The sequence below is a fragment of the Canis lupus genome, chromosome 24, assembly GCF_011100685.1.
Source record: "Canis lupus familiaris isolate Mischka breed German Shepherd chromosome 24, alternate assembly UU_Cfam_GSD_1.0, whole genome shotgun sequence".
NCBI lineage: Eukaryota > Metazoa > Chordata > Mammalia > Carnivora > Canidae > Canis > Canis lupus.
The window spans coordinates 24,540,307-24,556,821 of NC_049245.1; the positions used below are offsets into that span (position 1 = coordinate 24,540,307).

The 16,515-nt window shown below is 59.2% G+C and overlaps 2 protein-coding genes, 1 long non-coding RNA gene and 1 other non-coding gene across 13 annotated transcripts in view; 2 read left to right on the forward strand and 2 right to left on the reverse strand.

Annotated features, from left to right (window-relative positions):
- The window catches only part of MYH7B (myosin heavy chain 7B), a 40,866-nt gene extending 26,729 nt beyond the window's left edge, over positions 1-14,137 (forward strand). For all 9 annotated transcript variants that reach the window (XM_038572080.1, XM_038572083.1, XM_038572081.1 and 6 more), the window contains 29 exons: positions 57-175; positions 267-416; positions 577-747; positions 1,965-2,144; positions 2,233-2,365; positions 2,453-2,529; positions 2,959-3,046; positions 3,247-3,364; positions 4,939-5,062; positions 5,168-5,304; positions 5,996-6,251; positions 7,129-7,371; positions 7,936-8,112; positions 8,218-8,363; positions 8,706-8,796; positions 8,876-9,265; positions 9,899-10,025; positions 10,119-10,237; positions 10,329-10,525; positions 10,656-11,005; positions 11,172-11,296; positions 11,412-11,527; positions 11,986-12,382; positions 12,463-12,588; positions 12,690-12,860; positions 12,945-13,049; positions 13,132-13,227; positions 13,695-13,832; positions 13,914-14,137. In XM_038572080.1, the coding sequence (XP_038428008.1) occupies positions 57-175; positions 267-416; positions 577-747; positions 1,965-2,144; positions 2,233-2,365; positions 2,453-2,529; positions 2,959-3,046; positions 3,247-3,364; positions 4,939-5,062; positions 5,168-5,304; positions 5,996-6,251; positions 7,129-7,371; positions 7,936-8,112; positions 8,218-8,363; positions 8,706-8,796; positions 8,876-9,265; positions 9,899-10,025; positions 10,119-10,237; positions 10,329-10,525; positions 10,656-11,005; positions 11,172-11,296; positions 11,412-11,527; positions 11,986-12,382; positions 12,463-12,588; positions 12,690-12,860; positions 12,945-13,049; positions 13,132-13,227; positions 13,695-13,832; positions 13,914-13,925 (4,679 nt within the window). In that variant the 3' untranslated portion in view covers positions 13,926-14,137. The remainder of the gene's footprint in view (positions 1-56; positions 176-266; positions 417-576; positions 748-1,964; positions 2,145-2,232; positions 2,366-2,452; positions 2,530-2,958; positions 3,047-3,246; positions 3,365-4,938; positions 5,063-5,167; positions 5,305-5,995; positions 6,252-7,128; positions 7,372-7,935; positions 8,113-8,217; positions 8,364-8,705; positions 8,797-8,875; positions 9,266-9,898; positions 10,026-10,118; positions 10,238-10,328; positions 10,526-10,655; positions 11,006-11,171; positions 11,297-11,411; positions 11,528-11,985; positions 12,383-12,462; positions 12,589-12,689; positions 12,861-12,944; positions 13,050-13,131; positions 13,228-13,694; positions 13,833-13,913) is intronic.
- MIR499 (microRNA mir-499) lies at positions 2,619-2,677 on the forward strand. Its single transcript, NR_049287.1, has one exon. It is a non-coding gene; the product is annotated as a microRNA mir-499 (primary transcript).
- LOC119865657 lies at positions 4,867-9,250 on the reverse strand. Its single transcript, XR_005377785.1, has 3 exons — positions 6,011-9,250; positions 5,369-5,417; positions 4,867-5,290 (listed from the first exon to the last, which is right to left on the reverse strand). It is a non-coding gene; the product is annotated as an uncharacterized LOC119865657 (long non-coding RNA).
- Positions 14,101-16,515, reverse strand: part of TRPC4AP (transient receptor potential cation channel subfamily C member 4 associated protein) — a 69,057-nt gene continuing 66,642 nt past the window's right edge. For both annotated transcript variants that reach the window (XM_038572091.1, XM_038572089.1), the window contains exons 17-19: positions 16,360-16,472; positions 15,220-15,426; positions 14,101-15,009 (exon numbers count right to left, since the gene is read on the reverse strand). In XM_038572091.1, the coding sequence (XP_038428019.1) occupies positions 14,872-15,009; positions 15,220-15,426; positions 16,360-16,472 (458 nt within the window). In that variant the 3' untranslated portion in view covers positions 14,101-14,871. The remainder of the gene's footprint in view (positions 15,010-15,219; positions 15,427-16,359; positions 16,473-16,515) is intronic.

Sequence of the window (16,515 nt, forward strand, 5' to 3'; positions counted from 1 at the left end):
CCCCCAAGTGCGCCTATTCTTAGCCTCCTCCTCAACCCAGTCGTCTGCCCTGCCAGGTGCTGACAAGGCTGCCTACCTCATGGGGGTCAGCAGTGGGGACCTCCTCAAAGGCCTTCTGCACCCCCGAGTGCGTGTGGGGAATGAATATGTGACCAAGGGCCAGAGTGTGGAGCAGGTGAGCTGCTTGTGGGCCAAGCCCACCTGGGGACAGCTGGGGCAGGGACCCCTCCCTGTCAGGTCCCAGCCCAGCCTCTCCACACCTCCAGGTGGTGTTTGCCGTGGGGGCTCTGGCCAAGGCCACCTATGACCGACTGTTCCGGTGGCTGGTGTCTCGGATCAACCAGACCCTGGACACCAAGCTGCCCCGTCAGTTCTTCATCGGAGTCCTGGACATCGCTGGTTTTGAGATCTTTGAGGTAAGAGCAGGCTTACGCCCCTGGGCTCTGTTCTTCCCAGGGTGGGGAGGGGTAGGAGCCCTGGGCTTCTGCCTGGAGGTGGGGGTGAAGTCATGCACATTGCCGATCCTCTGTGGGTCTCCCTGTCCCCGACCGCTGAGCCCTGCACCTCCCTTTGCAGTTTAACAGCTTCGAGCAGCTGTGCATCAACTTCACCAACGAGAAGCTACAGCAGTTCTTCAACCAGCATATGTTTGTGCTGGAGCAGGAGGAGTACAAACGGGAGGGCATCGACTGGGTCTTCATCGACTTTGGCCTGGACCTGCAGCCCTGCATTGACCTCATCGAGAAGGTGAGGCCTGGGCCAAAGTCACTGCAAGGAAAGAGGAGTGTGGGTGTGGTGAGGGGGCAGGAGGAAATGTGTGCTGGCTGGTGAGAGAATGTGTGCAAGCATACATGTGCGTGTGTGATTGTGCTTTGATGTGAGCTTGTGTATCTGAGTGTGGCTATGACTGTATTTCCATTTGTGTGTGTGAATGGCAGCGTGCATGGATGTGAGTAGGTTTGTTGGAGGTGATGTGAATGTGTGTTGGAGGTGGTGTGAATGTGTGTTGGTGAGTTTGTGTGAGCGTGCACCCCAGCACTGTTGACAGCAGCCCCATGGGCACGCACGACTGCAGTTCCTGAGGCTCCACTGCAGCCACAGTTTCCTAGGACCTTCAGAACTGCCCTGGGGGCAGCAGGACTGGGTCCACTGGCTTCTTTATTTGATTGGTCACACCTATGTCCCCATTGTACAAAGACGAGAAGAAAGAAATCAAAGAAAATTTGAAAAATCAGAAGAGGGAAAAAAATGTTTCCCACTAAATCTGTGCCTCGTACAGCCTGTATCTGGGCACCTTGGTGAGTCTCCAAACCCTTTATCCTGGGCGTACATTTTTTCCATAGACCCACATTTGTTTCTCATCTTAGTTTTTCTCTGAAAATGTGTTTTGAATGTTGAACGTTGTTGAATAAGCAGCAATAGTTCATGCAGCAGGTGATTTTTATGCATTTCTGTTATCTGCACATTTGGGTGCTCAGTAGCTTTTTGCTGTGAAATCAGCACTGAAAGTATTCATTTTGTCACTTTGCAGGTTAGGGAGTTGAGGCCTAAGGGCCCCCTGGTAGTAAGTGAGGAAGCCAAAATTTAAACTGCCTTTTTTTTTTTTTTTTTAAATTATACTGTGTGTGTGTGTGTGTGAGAGAGAGAGAGAGAGAGAGAGAGAGAGAGAGAGAGAATGAGCACAGACGTCGGGACGTGAGTGGCAACAGGTGCTAGTTTGGGTTTGGGCCCCTGGGAGCACAGAGGACAGCCCAGAGCTGGAGAAGGGGCCTGGCAGCCAAACCACAAACTTCTCTTTTAGAAGACAGGACTCCTGGGTACCTGTCTGGTTTCTGTTCCTCCCAGCAGGGGGTTAGGGGTATGGGGAGGCTTCCAGAAGAAGGGGCTCTAGGATATGGGGATCTGGCCCAGCCAGGATGGGGTTGGCCTCAGGGCAGCCTTTCAGGCTTGTTCCCTGTCCCCAGCCACTGGGCATCCTGTCCATCCTGGAGGAGGAGTGCATGTTCCCCAAGGCCTCAGACGCCAGCTTTCGGGCAAAGCTGTATGACAATCACGCGGGGAAATCACCCAATTTCCAGCAGCCACGGCCTGACAAGAAGCGCAAATACCAGGCCCACTTTGAGGTGGTCCACTACGCAGGCGTGGTAGGTGCCTGTCAGAATCCCAGCCCTCCTCCCTGCTCTTAGTGCACAACCCCCCTTCCCTGCTCAGCACCTGTCTGGTCTCTGCAAGGTGCCTTACAGCATCGTGGGCTGGCTGGAGAAAAACAAGGACCCGCTGAATGAGACGGTGGTCCCTATCTTCCAAAAGTCACAGAACAAGCTCTTGGCTACCCTCTATGAGAACTACGCAGGCTCCTGCTCCAGTGAGTACAGAAGGACAATGTCGCCATCCTGTCGGGTCCTCCCAGAGTGACGTCCCCTGGAGTGACCGGGTCCCCTCTCTCTCCTAGCTGAGCCCCCCAAGTCTGGGGTGAAGGAGAAGCGTAAGAAGGCAGCGTCTTTCCAGACTGTGTCCCAGCTGCACAAGGTGAGGCCCAGGCCGGCCCAAGCAGGCCCTCCCCCGCTGGGCTCCATCCCTGACCCTGCTCTGTCCCTTGCACCCTGGGCGGGCGGCCGTTAAGACTTGCAGTGATGTTTAACTCCTCTCCACGTGAACATCACAGCAAGTCTGTGCTGCTTCCCGTCCCCACGCTGCCTGGGCAGGGAGCTGTGGGGCCACTGGGTGGGGGGACTGATGGGAGAGAATGGAGATGGGGCGGGGGGAGTGAAGGCTTCGGTGACAGTGAGAGGGACCCAGTCAAGCAGAAGAGGGAAGAGGGGCACAAGGAACTGAGTGAAAGGACAGGTGTGCAGAGGCATGCTCAGACGCCTGGCTCTCCAGTCCTTAGCAGGCTGATCCGCTATGGTTTCCAATTCTGCTTCTTGCCCCTCTTGTGCCTTCTCCTCCCACCCCCAGGAGAACCTCAACAAGCTGATGACCAACCTGCGGGCCACACAGCCCCACTTTGTCCGTTGCATTGTCCCCAATGAGAACAAGACCCCAGGTAGTCACCCCAAGGCTGGGTGGGTGGTGTGGGGGCATCAGAGGGAGGGGATAGGGCAGACTTAGAAGCTGGGTCTTCCCTCTCCTCCGGCCCACACCAGTCTCATAGGAAGCTCATGTGTGGGCTGGTGGTCTGTCTCTGGGGCATGATGGGGTGTTCATGGCCCTCTAACCTTACCCTCTAACCGTCCCCATGTCCAGGGGTCATGGATGCCTTCTTAGTGCTACACCAGCTGCGCTGCAATGGGGTTCTGGAGGGGATCCGGATCTGTCGCCAAGGATTCCCCAACAGGCTGCTCTATGCCGACTTCAGGCAGCGGTGGGTGTCTCCCTGCCCATGCCTCCCTGTTACCTAAAGCCCCCTTGCTCCTCCCTAGGTGGAGGCAGCGGTCTGAGGGAATGGGAAGGGCACACACCAAGCCAAATGGATCCAGGGTCCCAGGACTGAGATTCAGTCCTGAGGGGAACACCGGGACCAGGGAGATGACTGGGCAGGCTTCTCTGGGGGAGATGGGGACAGCTGAGATGGGAGCGTACTGGGTGGCTTGGGGTAAGTGTTTGAGGTGTAGCCAATAGGCCATGTTGGTAGATTGGATAGGGAATAAGAAAAAGACAAGGATGATCCCAGGTTTTGAGCCTGAGCAACTGGGGAGTTGGTGGTAGATTTACTGAGATACCAAGACGGGGTTTTTTTGTTTTGTTTTGTTTTTGTTTTGTTTTTTTTTTGGGGGGGGGGTAGAGGGATAGTGGATTGAGTTCCACTTTGAACAAGTCAAGTTTGAAATGTCTTCAGCAGATGTCAGAGAAGAGAAGTCGAAGAGGGGCACACCGAGCTAAGTGTGGATTTGGGAGTTGAGTGAGGGGCCCCCATAGACTAGACTTCATGTGATACCAGCCAGTGCGCTCCCTCCCCTCCCCAAGTTTGATTTTGTTAAGTTCTAGGCACCAGCAGTTCCCTCTCTCTCCTGAAGTCCCCATGGTCATCCACACTGACCGATCCCTACACACAGACACAAGTGTGGCGGGCATGCTTACACACGTACTTTCTCGTGTGTGTGCACACTGTCAACCTCTCTCCTCCAACCCTTGTTTTGTGAGTTTTTCTCATGTAAAAGAAAGAGAATGCTCCTTGTCAGCAGACATAAGTCTGAACCATCACCTTTTTCTTCTTTTAATTGATTTTTTTTAGAGCAATTTTAGGTTCATAGCAAAATGAAGGGGGAAGTACCTAGATTTCCGATGTACCTGTAACCCCCACCCCACATGCATAGCCTCCCCCAGGATCAGCATCCTCCACCAGAGTGGGACATTTGTTACAGCTGATGACACACCATAACCAAAGTCTGTAGTTTAGAGTTTGCTCATGGTGGTGGACATTGTGTGGGTTTGGACAAATGTATAGGGACATGTAGCATCACTCGTTGTGTTATGGCTGTGAAATAGCCCATAGCCTAGTGAGCTGTGCTTTGTTCACCAGCCCCCTCAGGAGGGCTCTTCGGATTTCTCTGGCCTTCATAGTGTGGCCACCACCCAGACCCCTGGCCATGGGCGTGCTAGGAACCCTTGTTCTTGTTTCAGATTCTCCTCAAATGTTCCTTGAGCTTTGATACACCATACTGTATCACCTTTATATTCTTGAAAGTGCGGCATGCCTGTTGTAAACACAATCTCTTAGAGAACTAAAAGAATGCATTTAAATGCAACCCATAGTTTTTAAGCAGAATGTGCTCACACACAACCTCTCCCCCACTGTTGCCACCATGCTCCCCTGCTGGCTTGTTCAGCTGGGACCCCCCCCCCCCCCCCCCCCCCCCCCCCCCGGAGCCTCTGTCTAGCCTCTGCTAAGCTTCCCTGTCTGGCCTCCTCCTCACCAGTGCTTCCCTGCTCTCCCAGGTACCGCATCCTGAACCCCAGTGCCATCCCGGATGACACCTTCATGGACAGCAGGAAGGCCACAGAGAAGCTCCTGGGTTCCCTGGACATTGACCATACCCAGTACCAGTTTGGCCACACCAAGGTCAGGGCACATAGGACTGAGGGCTGGCCGAGGTGTGGGTGGTCACAGTGGACAGGAGCCATGCAGGCAGTTGGGATTTACACCTGGTACGTCTCCTAACCCCAGGTGTTCTTCAAAGCTGGGCTCCTTGGTGTTCTGGAGGAGCTTCGTGACCAGCGTCTGGCCAAGGTTTTGACACTGCTGCAGGCACGGAGCCGGGGCCGCCTCATGCGCCTCGAATACCAGCGCCTGCTTGGGGGCAGGTGTGTGTGGGATGGGAGCAGGGGCCAGGAATGGGGGCAGGACCCCCAGGCTCGCCACACTCACCTTCTCTGTCATCTGGGTCAGCTTATCCCCCGGGGCTGGCCAGGTGGCTCTGAAGGGGCAAGGTTCTGTTTTATGCACCTCACGGGCCAGTTTGCATTTCCTCCCCTCAAAAAGTGGGGCAAGAGCACCTTTCTCTCCACTGCAGGCTACCCAGAGTGTGGCCCAAACGATAATAATGACCCGCAATGTTTTCCAAGACTCTAAGTGCCAGGTCCCAGGCAAGAGGCATTATTTGCATTATGTTGGTTAAAGTGCTCCCATGGAGGTGGGCACTGTGATTATCTCCAGCAACAGCAGAAGGGCCGTGTGAGTCTGAGACCAACTAAGACTGCCCCAGGGCCCACAGTGTATCTGGGTACATTCCTGGTATCTTCAGGACACTTGCAAGGGCACCAGGACATTTAGGGCTTGTGAGCCCTTGGCCTGGAGGCAGGCCATCTGCCCTTCAGCCTCTTTCTCTCTCGACCTCACCTATAAAGCAGAGGCATTAGACCCCCTTGGAAGGGCTGCTGGGAAGATGAAAAGAGATCACATGCTTAAGTGTTGAGTAGGAGCCTCGCCCAGGGCAGGTGCCCTCTGAGGGGATAGCCCCAAGCCTCCCAGCCACTCGTGGCTTTCCCTCCCCAGGGACGCGCTGTTTACCATCCAGTGGAATATCCGTGCCTTCAACGCTGTCAAGAACTGGTCATGGATGAAGCTCTTTTTCAAGATGAAGCCATTGCTGCGCTCAGCGCAGGCAGAGGAGGAGCTGGCAGCCCTGCGGGCAGAGCTGCGGGGACTGCGAGGGGCACTGGCCACGGCGGAGGCCAAGCGCCAGGAGCTAGAGGAGACACACGTCAGTGTCACCCAGGAGAAGAACGACCTGGCCCTGCAGCTGCAGGCAGTGAGTGGGAGAAGGGAAGAGAGGGGTTTCCCCTGGTGACCTGTGCCCCCTGGCACCCCAGAGAACCCCAGGCTGCATTGAGGAAATACATAATCACCCCCTCCCCGGCCAGGGGGTACCTGGTACACCGTGGGTGCTCTGGATCTGGATCTTTCTTCCCAGTCCCAGATGTGCTGGGAGCTGTGGCTGGTGTGCTCACGTCCATGCTTAGCGACCCATCCCCCCCGCCCCAGAGTCTGTCCATGTGTCCTGATGCTCCTGAACCAGTGCTCTCTGGGCTCCCTGCTGGAGCCACGGTGGAGCCCCCTCTCCCCTGCCCTCCCTGAGACACACCCCTGCTCCCTGCTTGCGGGAACCCAGGTGGCAGGGACCTGGGGTCTGGAATCTCCCCAAGCCACAGAGCCATTCCTTCCTGCCGCAAACCTTGAGTCTCACCTGTGTGCCAGGCCTCATGGTGGCTCTGGAGACATGGTGGTGGGAAGGCAGGGTGTGGTCACCAAATTCAGCTGCTAGTGCAGGGGGGTGTGAGGCAGCCAGGTGGTGAGGAAACAGGTTGAGGTGGGAGAGAAGGCCTCAGCCTAGAGCTTCTCCCCTAGAGCCTTTGTTGGGATGTCCCTCTGGGTTGTCCCCAGCCTGTGTGATGGAGGTTCCCCTCTCCAGGGTACCACTTCTGCCCCTGCCCTCCCATCTCCTCAAGCCCACTCTCATTCTACCACCCTTGAGCCCCCTGGGGCCACAAGCAGGAAGGTCACAGGCATTCCTGTTCCATGAGCCCAGTTCGCATGGCTGTCAGACCTCTGCCCAGGCACATGAACCTCCTGCTCCAGGTCCTAGCCTGGGGTCCCTTGGCTGGCTCATTCCCCACGTCCCTCTCCAGGAGCAGGACAACTTGGCAGATGCGGAGGAGCGCTGCCACTTGCTGATCAAGTCCAAGGTGCAGCTGGAGGCGAAGGTGAAGGAGCTGAGTGAGCGGCTGGAGGATGAGGAGGAGGTGAACGCCGACCTGGCTGCCCGCCGGCGCAAGCTGGAGGATGAGTGCACGGAGCTCAAGAAGGACATTGATGACCTGGAGCTGACGCTGGCCAAGGCAGAGAAGGAGAAACAAGCCACAGAGAACAAGGTGTGGGCCTGGCTGGGGCTTCTCTCTCTCTCCCGGCTCGAGGGCATGCCTGCTGGGTGGCCTTGGGCAGCTTGCTTCCTCTCTGTGGGCCTCAGTTTGCTCATCTGCCCAATGGGGTTCATAGCAGTACTTACCTTGTTAGAGTGGTGGGGGAATTCAGTGTGTAACCAGCTTCTGCTAGCACTCACCCCGGGCTTTGCACATGGCAGTGCTCTGCAGATGCTGGCATTTGTCATCCATCCTGGCCAGCAAGCCTCTTGAGGGGTAGGAAGCTGCTTTCCCAGCTCCGCAGCCCCTAGAGGCCTCTGATGCCATGTGCTGCTGGGGCACTGGGAGGGGAAAGGAGGCTGGGAGTGGGCTGCTTGCTCAGGTGCTCCCAGGGGAAGCCAGGACTGTCTAGAACATGTTACACTGAAGGAAACTGGCATCTATTGATAATTGAAGCTCAGGGTGAAGTGAGTTGCTCCAGGCCCTCTAGTTGGAAGGGGCGGATACTGTGACCTGGTGTGGTGGCTTCTCAGACCACAGTGTGGGAGGGGCATCCTCACGATGACCCTGGCACAGGTGAAGAACCTGACAGAGGAGATGGCGGCCCTGGACGAGTCAGTGGCCCGACTGACCAAGGAAAAGAAGGCATTGCAGGAGGCCCACCAGCAGGCCCTGGGTGACCTGCAGGCCGAGGAGGACCGTGTGAGCGCACTGGCCAAGGCCAAGCTCCGGCTGGAGCAGCAAGTGGAAGATGTGAGTCCCGGCCACAGTAGAGACCTGTGTAGTGGGGCTGGAGCAGCTGGGACGATGGCTTGCCATGCCTGGTGGCTGAGCCTGCCCACCCCTCTGGCTTCACAGCTGGAGTGCTCCCTGGAGCAAGAGAAGAAGCTGCGCATGGACACAGAGCGGGCGAAGCGCAAGCTTGAGGGTGACCTGAAACTGACGCAGGAGTCGGTGACAGACGCTGCCCAGGACAAGCAGCAGCTGGAGGAGAAGCTCAAGAAGTAGGGATGGGGTTGGGGGGGGCGGGCAGCAGACCTGACCCCCTGGCCTGCAGGCAGTCTCCGAAGCCTGTGCCCCATTTCTACCTCTGGACTCTATGGTCACTTCTGCATCCCTGTGGAAGTTGAATATGGAGGATGGAGGATGGAGGCGGGGATCACTAGGGTGTAGGCAGGCTCCAGGCTGGGGATTTGAGAGGGATGGCGGGGGTGGGGTGAGGCCCCTTAGGGCTTGGTGCCCCAGGCAGGGAGCAGGGAGGTGGGAGGGCTGGGAGGCGGGGGGATGTCCAGGAAGGTTGATGGAAGGTCGGCCCTGCCCTGGCTCACACCTCGCACGACCTCCAGGAAGGACTCGGAGTTAAGTCAGCTGAACCTGCGGGTGGAGGATGAACAGCTCCTTGGGGCGCAGCTACAGAAGAAGATCAAGGAACTGCAGGTGTGTATGGGGCACGGGGGTGGGAACGGCCAGGGCCAGAGGCCCATGGAGGTGACTGCTGCCATCTGCCCATCCCCAGGCTAGGGCAGAGGAGCTGGAAGAGGAGCTGGAGGCTGAGCGGGCGGCCCGGGCCCGCGTGGAGAAGCAGAGGGCCGAAGTGGCCCGGGAGCTGGAGGAGCTGAGCGAGCGGCTGGAGGAGGCTGGCGGGGCGTCGGCGGGGCAGCGGGAGGGGTGCCGCAAGCGGGAGGCCGAGCTGGGCCGGCTGCGGCGGGAGCTGGAGGAAGCAGCGCTGCGGCACGAGGCCACCGTGGCTGCCCTGCGCCGCAAGCAGGCCGAGAGCGCGGCCGAGCTGGGCGAGCAGGTGGACAGTCTGCAGCGGGTGCGGCAGAAACTGGAGAAGGAGAAGAGCGAGCTCCGCATGGAGGTGGATGATCTGGGCGCCAACGTGGAGACTCTGGCCCGTGGCAAGGTGTCCGCCCCCTTCCTGACCCAGCCTCCGACCCCGCCTGCTGAGCTCCCATCCCATACCAGCTTGACTCTGAGCTGATTCTACTCCGGTGGTGACCCCACCCACTGACCACCCCCTGCCAGCGCTGACCCTGTACCTGATCCTGTCCCCTGACCTACTCACCTGTCCTGCAGCCCTAGCCCCACGCCAGTCCTGACCTCAAACCCTAACTCCTAATAAACTCTGTGCCCTGACTCCAGGTCATTTGTGACCTAGCATTTAATTTTAATGTCTCAGTCCTTGATCTCTATCTTGTTTGTCACAAACCCAGCACCCAACCTTGACCCCTGACCTTTGTACCACCAGTTCTGACAGCTGACCTCTGACTCTAGGATCCCAGACTCACCCTGGCCCTCTCACTTCTGACACCCATCTTTTTAAACCATGGTCCAAAAAAATAAAAAAATAAAAAAAAATAAACCGTGGTCCAGCAGACTCTCTGACCCTGAATTGGGGGTTCTGCTTTTCCATTTGCTTCCCGGGCCCGTGTCTAGCCTCCTAGTTCCCAACCCCAGGGTCCCAGCCTCCGACTGGCAGCCTGGGACACTGCTGGTGATGGGCAAATGTGTTCTGACTCCTGATCCTGGGTCCCAGGCCAGTGCGGAGAAGCTGTGCCGGACCTATGAGGATCAGCTGAGTGAGGCCAAGGTCAAGGTGGAAGAGCTGCAGCGGCAGCTGGTGGATGCCAGCACTCAGCGGGGGCGGCTGCAGACCGAGAGTGGTGAGGCCAGGGGCTCAGCTGGGCCACCCCAGGGCCTTGGGGCCACCCCTCTCAGGGGCCAAATGACCTGCGGGCTCACTCCTTCGTGTGCAGGGGAGCTGAGCCGCCTGCTGGAGGAGAAGGAGTCTCTGATTAGCCAGCTGAGCCGGGGGAAGGCCTCTGCCACCCAGAGCCTAGAGGAACTGCGGCGGCAGCTGGAAGAGGAGAGCAAGGTGGGCCAGTCACGGGCTGCCCCCAAGCAGGCAGGGTGGGCACTAGGGCCACTGGCCTAGCCCTGTGCTGAGGTTCCCAAGGTCCCTGCAGGCCAAGAGTGCGCTGGCCCATGCTGTCCAGGCTCTGCGGCACGACTGTGACCTCTTGCGAGAGCAGCACGAGGAGGAGGCAGAGGCCCAGGCTGAGCTGCAGCGGCTACTGTCCAAGGCCAATGCCGAGGTGGCCCAGTGGCGGAGCAAGTATGAAGCAGACGCCATCCAGAGGACCGAGGAGCTGGAGGAGGCCAAGTGAGTGTCTTGCCCACAGGCCCGACACCACGAAGGGGTGGTGCCCAAGCCTCGGAACCATCAGGGGGCAGGTGGGGGGGCAGATCTGGGGACTGCTGCCAGCCTCCCACCATCGGCTCCCGTGGCCTAGAAAGAAGCTGGCACTGCGGCTGCAGGAAGCAGAGGAGGGAGTGGAGGCTGCTCATGCCAAGTGCTCCTCCCTGGAGAAGGCCAAGCTGCGACTGCAGACGGAGTCAGAGGACGTGACCCTTGAGCTGGAGCGGGCCACCTCAGCGGCTGCTGCACTAGACAAGAAGCAGCGGCACTTGGAGCGGGCACTGGAGGAGCGGCGGAGGCAGGAGGAGGAGACGCAGCGGGAGCTGGAGGCTGCCCAGAGGGAGGCCCGCGGCCTGGGCACTGAGCTTTTCCGGCTGCGGCACAGCCATGAGGAGGCGCTGGAGGCCCTGGAGACGCTCAAGCGGGAGAACAAGAACCTGCAGGGTACGCTGCCCTCCTCCCCCGCCCCTGCTTCGGGTCAGAGAGCTGTGTTGCTGGGGTCAGCAGCAGTGCCCCAGCGGGGTTCCCCTGGAATAAGGAGTGAATGAAATGACCTGGGTTGGAGCTGAAGGCTGGGGCATCGCACCTCATTGTGCTGTTCACTCTGCAGAGGAGATCAGTGACCTCACAGACCAAGTCAGCCTCAGCGGGAAGAGCATCCAGGAACTGGAGAAAGCCAAAAAGGCTCTGGAAGGGGAGAAGAGTGAACTCCAGGCCGCACTGGAGGAGGCGGAGGTTAGGGGCTGACCAGAGGGTTGGGGTGGCCACTGGCCTGCTCCCCAGGCCTCTGTTCTTCTGTGACGCATGCTCTGCAACCCCTCCCTGCAATCCTCCCTGTTCTGCACTCCAGGGAGCTCTAGAGCTGGAGGAGACCAAGACTCTGAGGATCCAGCTGGAGCTATCCCAGGTCAAGGCTGAGGTGGACCGGAAACTGGCCGAGAAAGATGAGGAGTGCACTAACTTGAGGTTTGGCTAGAGTCCTCCCTATCCACCACACTCGGGGCTCCACTCCTCCTCTGGGGGTGGACACCTCTCCCATCCCAGCTGCCTGAGGGCAGGAGAAAGGCAGGCTAGCAGTGTTTGCCAGGCCCCTCTGTGCCTGCCGACACTTAAAAGTTTGCCCCTCCTCTGGGCCTGTCAAGGGCAAGACTATCGTCCCCAGTCTAGAGTGAACTTCAGAAGCTAAAGGACTTGCTCAAGGTTCCATAATGCAGGTAGATCCCAGGTTCAGCCTGCGTCTGGCTGGAGTTTCACTTTTGTCAATGAACTTACTTGGGGGTGCTGGTATGGGGTGGGGACAGGTCACTTCCACAATGGGTTCCCGTCTGCAGCATTCCTTGGGCATCTGTAAGAGCAGGTCCAGTGCCTGTACCTGCCCCCTTCTCCTAGGCCGAGACCCTTCCTGCCCTTCCTCCTTCCCACAGGCGCAACCATCAGCGGGCAGTGGAGTCCCTGCAGGCATCCCTGGATGCAGAGACCAGGGCCCGCAATGAGGCGCTGCGGCTCAAGAAGAAGATGGAGGGCGACCTCAACGACCTGGAGCTGCAGCTGGGCCATGCCACCCGCCAGGCCATGGAGGCCCAGGCAGCCACACGGCTGCTGCAGGCCCAACTCAAGGAGGAACAGGCGGGGCGGGACGAGGAGCAGCGGCTGGTGGCTGAGCTCCGGGAACAGGCACAGGCCCTAGAGCGGCGGGCGGCACTATTGGCCGCAGAGCTGGAGGAGCTGCGGGCTGCGCTGGAGCAGGGCGAGCGCAGCCGGCGGCTGGCTGAGCAGGAGCTGCTGGAGGCCACCGAGCGCCTTAACCTCCTGCACTCGCAGGTGGGCCCCAGAAGGGTACAGGGAGGCTGAGGGCTGACTCAGGGCAGCAGGCCGACTCTGAGGCCCTGCTTCCCCCCCAGAACACAGGCCTCCTGAACCAGAAAAAGAAGCTAGAGGTGGATCTGACCCAGCTGAGTGGGGAGGTGGAGGAGGCTGCCCAGGAGAGGCGGGAAGCCGAGGAGAAGGCCAAAAAGGCCATCACCGATGTGAGTCCGAGCTGGGGCCGTGGGCTGCTGGAGTGGAGTTCACCTAGACTTTCACCTCCTGACCATGCCACCTCCCCCACCAACTCGCGCTCCACCCACAGGCGGCCATGATGGCGGAGGAACTGAAGAAGGAGCAGGACACGAGCGCACACCTGGAACGGATGAAGAAGACCCTGGAGCAGACGGTACGGGAGCTACAGGCCCGGCTTGAGGAGGCGGAACAAGCTGCCCTCCGTGGTGGGAAGAAGCAGGTGCAGAAGCTGGAGGCCAAGGTGTGTGCATTCCTTCCAGTCCTTTCCCTTGCAGGGTGGGCCAGCCCAGGCTCCGGGCAGTGGGCCCATCTCTGGTGCTCATAGGTGAGGGAGCTGGAGGCCGAGCTTGATGCAGAGCAGAAGAAGCATGCTGAGGCCCTCAAAGGGGTGCGGAAACATGAGCGCCGGGTCAAGGAGCTCGTGTACCAGGTGGGTGGCTAGGTCCATCTCAAGGGGTGACCCCAGAGCCGGCATGGTTGGTGTGAGGCCTGAATCGCTCTTGCCTGCCTAGGCTGAGGAGGACAGGAAGAACCTGGCCCGCATGCAGGACCTAGTGGAGAAGCTGCAGAGCAAAGTCAAGAGCTACAAACGGCAGTTTGAGGAGGCGGTGAGTGGCCTGGAATCTGGGCAGCCAGAGTCTGGAAGTTTGTGACTCAACTGCAGCGTCACTCCCAGGCTCCATAGTCAGAGATGGCAGCGGTGGTCAGCCCCACTCCGTCTCTCGGCCATGGGTGGCTCTGTGTGTAGGCAGGCTGTCCCTAAAGGACAGTGACCTGACTGTCCCAGTGCGAAGAGGGACAATTCACTAACCGCTTTGGCTGGAGACAGAACCCAGCTCTGTGTCTGGGGCGACCCCGCCCCTGCCATGCCTTCCCCCTCTGTGCACCTCTGGAAGAAGCACTCACACCCCCTCCTTCCTGCCATGGGTACTGGTGAAGGGGAAAAACGGGAGCAGGAGGTGGTGGCGGCAGCAGTTGAGGACCAGGAGAAGCCAGCCCCCTCTGGAGGTTCGGGGGGACCAGACTGAGCCTGTCTCAGTTACCGAAGGGTGACTGGGCCTGCCTGTGCCCCCAGGAACAGCAGGCCAGTACCAACCTGGCCAAGTACCGCAAGGCCCAGCACGAGCTGGATGATGCAGAGGAGCGGGCAGACATGGCAGAAACCCAGGCCAACAAGCTGCGGGCACGGACCCGGGATGCCCTGGGGCCCAAGGTGAGGGGCTGCATGGGGCGCCCCTGCCCTCTGCCTGGGGGGAAGGGGGGGTGTGCAGCTCAGCCACTCCTATCCCCTCAGCACAAGGAGTGATGCCTGAGTTCCTGGGCTCTGCAGACACCGCCTCTTCACGCAGTCAGCCCCAAGCCCCGCTGTCCCCAGAATAAATGCTCGCGTCTGCAGCTCCAGCTGGCTGCCTTCTCCTTCTTTGAGGTTCAGGAGAAGAAAGGAACACATGGTCCTTGGACAAAAGTCAGGGCCACATCAGTCATTTAAAATAAAGTTCTTTAATAGTCTCCATTTAATCGGTTTATTTGTTGTTAATAAATTGGCAACACAAGGAGGGGCCCAGGGTGTGCTCCTAGCCAGGCTCCTGTGTGTGTGGGCTCAGGCAGGAGACGCTGCTCTGGGGCAGGGCACAGCCACCCTGTGCCGCAAGGGATGGAAGAAAAAGGCCCTCACTTCTAGGGGAACCCCCTGGGATGAACACAGCGGCCAGTGAGCAAACAGAACCAGAGGTGCTAAAGGAAAACAAGGGAGGGAGGGACAAATGGGCAGAGGTGGGGGAAGGCAGCGTCCTCTGGTAGCCCCCACCCCTGCCTGGTGGGGAGGAGGGGCTCAGAAGCCTTTGCCTGGGTCCAAAGGCCGGAGCAAGCTTGGCTCACAGATTGGAGGAGGGTGCCCATATCTCCCTCCCCACCCCAGGACTGACAGCCAAGAGACTGGGCAAGAGCTCAGACAGAGCTATTTTTAAGAGTTCCCTTACCTCTGGGTGGGCCAGGGCCCCAGGGTTCTGAAGAAAGGGTGGGCGCAGCATCCCTGTCCTTATGGCGATCGTGAGGGAACCGAGGCTCCCCAAGGACCTGGGGCTTCTAGATGCTCCCTCCCACCAAGCCTGGACCTGAAGACCTGGGGCAGGCAGAGTAGCGGGGAGGCGAGAGGGGGGTGGGGGCGTGGACAGGGCACGGCGTGTGGCACACGTACCCACGCTCACCCACACTGGCCCTGGCCCGGCAGCCTCCCGAGGCCTGGCCTAAGGTCACTCCTCGGTGAAGTCCCTGTCTATGTCCATGTAGGGCTCCTCAATGTAGCTGACAAGGGCAGAGGGTGACTGGCGGTCTGGGTTCAACAGGATGGACACGGTCTCTTTCCAGTATGAGAAGCTGATGCAGGAGCTCTGCGCAAAGAGAGTGGGGCTGGTGGGGGAGCGCCTGGAGGACCCAGGTTGAACCCAGCACCCCGTGGGGAGGGCCTCGGTAAGGGGACAAAGAGCTGCCCACAACATGGCCCAGGCGGGGACCACGCACCCTGGATGCCCCTCGGAGGGGCCCTGGGGCTGTGTGCCCACAGCACATGCACCAACTGCTAGGGCTGAGGGAGAACTCACGTTCTCCAGGCAGGTGCTGTCCTTGTCCTTGTGCAGGTAATGCTGCTGCCAGAAGCGCAGCAGGTTGTGGAAGTTGTTAAGCAGGAAGCCGGGGTACTTCTTGCTGTGTTCCATCCGCTGCAGCAGCCGCAGGTACAGGGGCAGCCGCTCTTTCCGGCGGGCCAGCATCAGGATCACCAGGCTGGTGTTGAGGCAGCTGACGTTCTCCTGCAGGGCACCGGGCCATCCAGGTTAGGTGCGGGTAGGCAGCCCCAGTGGCCCCCAGTGGACCTGGGGTGTCACGCGGCAGGGAGAAGGGTGGCCCACGCCCCAACCCTGTGGGGCCCTGGCAGAGCTCACAGGCCACGCACGCCCCAAGCTGCCCCGGCACACACCTGAGAGGACGGGGGAAGGAAGGCCGCCAGTGGGCCGCCCTGACCACCTTCCTGTCCCTCTGCCACCCACCACCCATCCCCACGCTGGTGGGGCCATCATCGTTGGTCCAGTGAGAGGCCGCTCCTCTTCCAGAGTCAGCTCAGGCATTGCTTCCTCCTGGGAGCTCTGGTTCCTGGAGCTTCGATCCCCAGGGTAGGGCGGGGTGCCTGCCTTAGGTGCGGCTACCTCACTCCCTAACTTGTGCTCGGAACTAGGCTGGGGGCGGCTCAAGGGAAGGGGCTCGCGCTCTCTGGTTCACTACAGCCCCAGCCCAGTGCCCAGCCGCAGTGTATGTTAGCTGAAGGAACAGAGAACCACCTCTGAGCCTACAGCATCACCCCCATTTTAGAAAAGAGAGTGAAGACACAGAAGGGATAGCCATGATTAGTTAGGGAGGGGGTGGGAGGCAATATCAAGTCCAACTCCAAAGCCTGGAAGGGGCACCAAGAGCACTGGATTGGGAGTCAAGAATGCAGTGCAGTGCCAATCCTGACCCATCCGTGACCCCGGAGACTTGTTCCCTCCTTAGGCCCTGTCTATAAAATGGGGCACTGATCCCTGTCAGGAAAAAATCGTCAGAATAGCTGGCAGGGTTTCCCAGGAACCAACAGATGGATCAAGATATGCTTCTAGGGTGAAGGTGGGAAAGATCAACCGTTGGGCTCTGGGATGAGGGAAACGGTCTCCAATCTCTCTTTCCCAGTGTGGGGCCACAGAGCATCTCACCTGGGTCAGAGTCTGCACGTGGATGATGTTGATGAGGCGGAAGAGGAAGGACATCTGCGTGGGCACCTGGGATATGTAGGCAAGCAGGCGGCACTCAGACAGGACCTCGGCAACTGGGGACAGAGAAGCAGAGGTGTGCTGGCAGGCTTGGAAGCT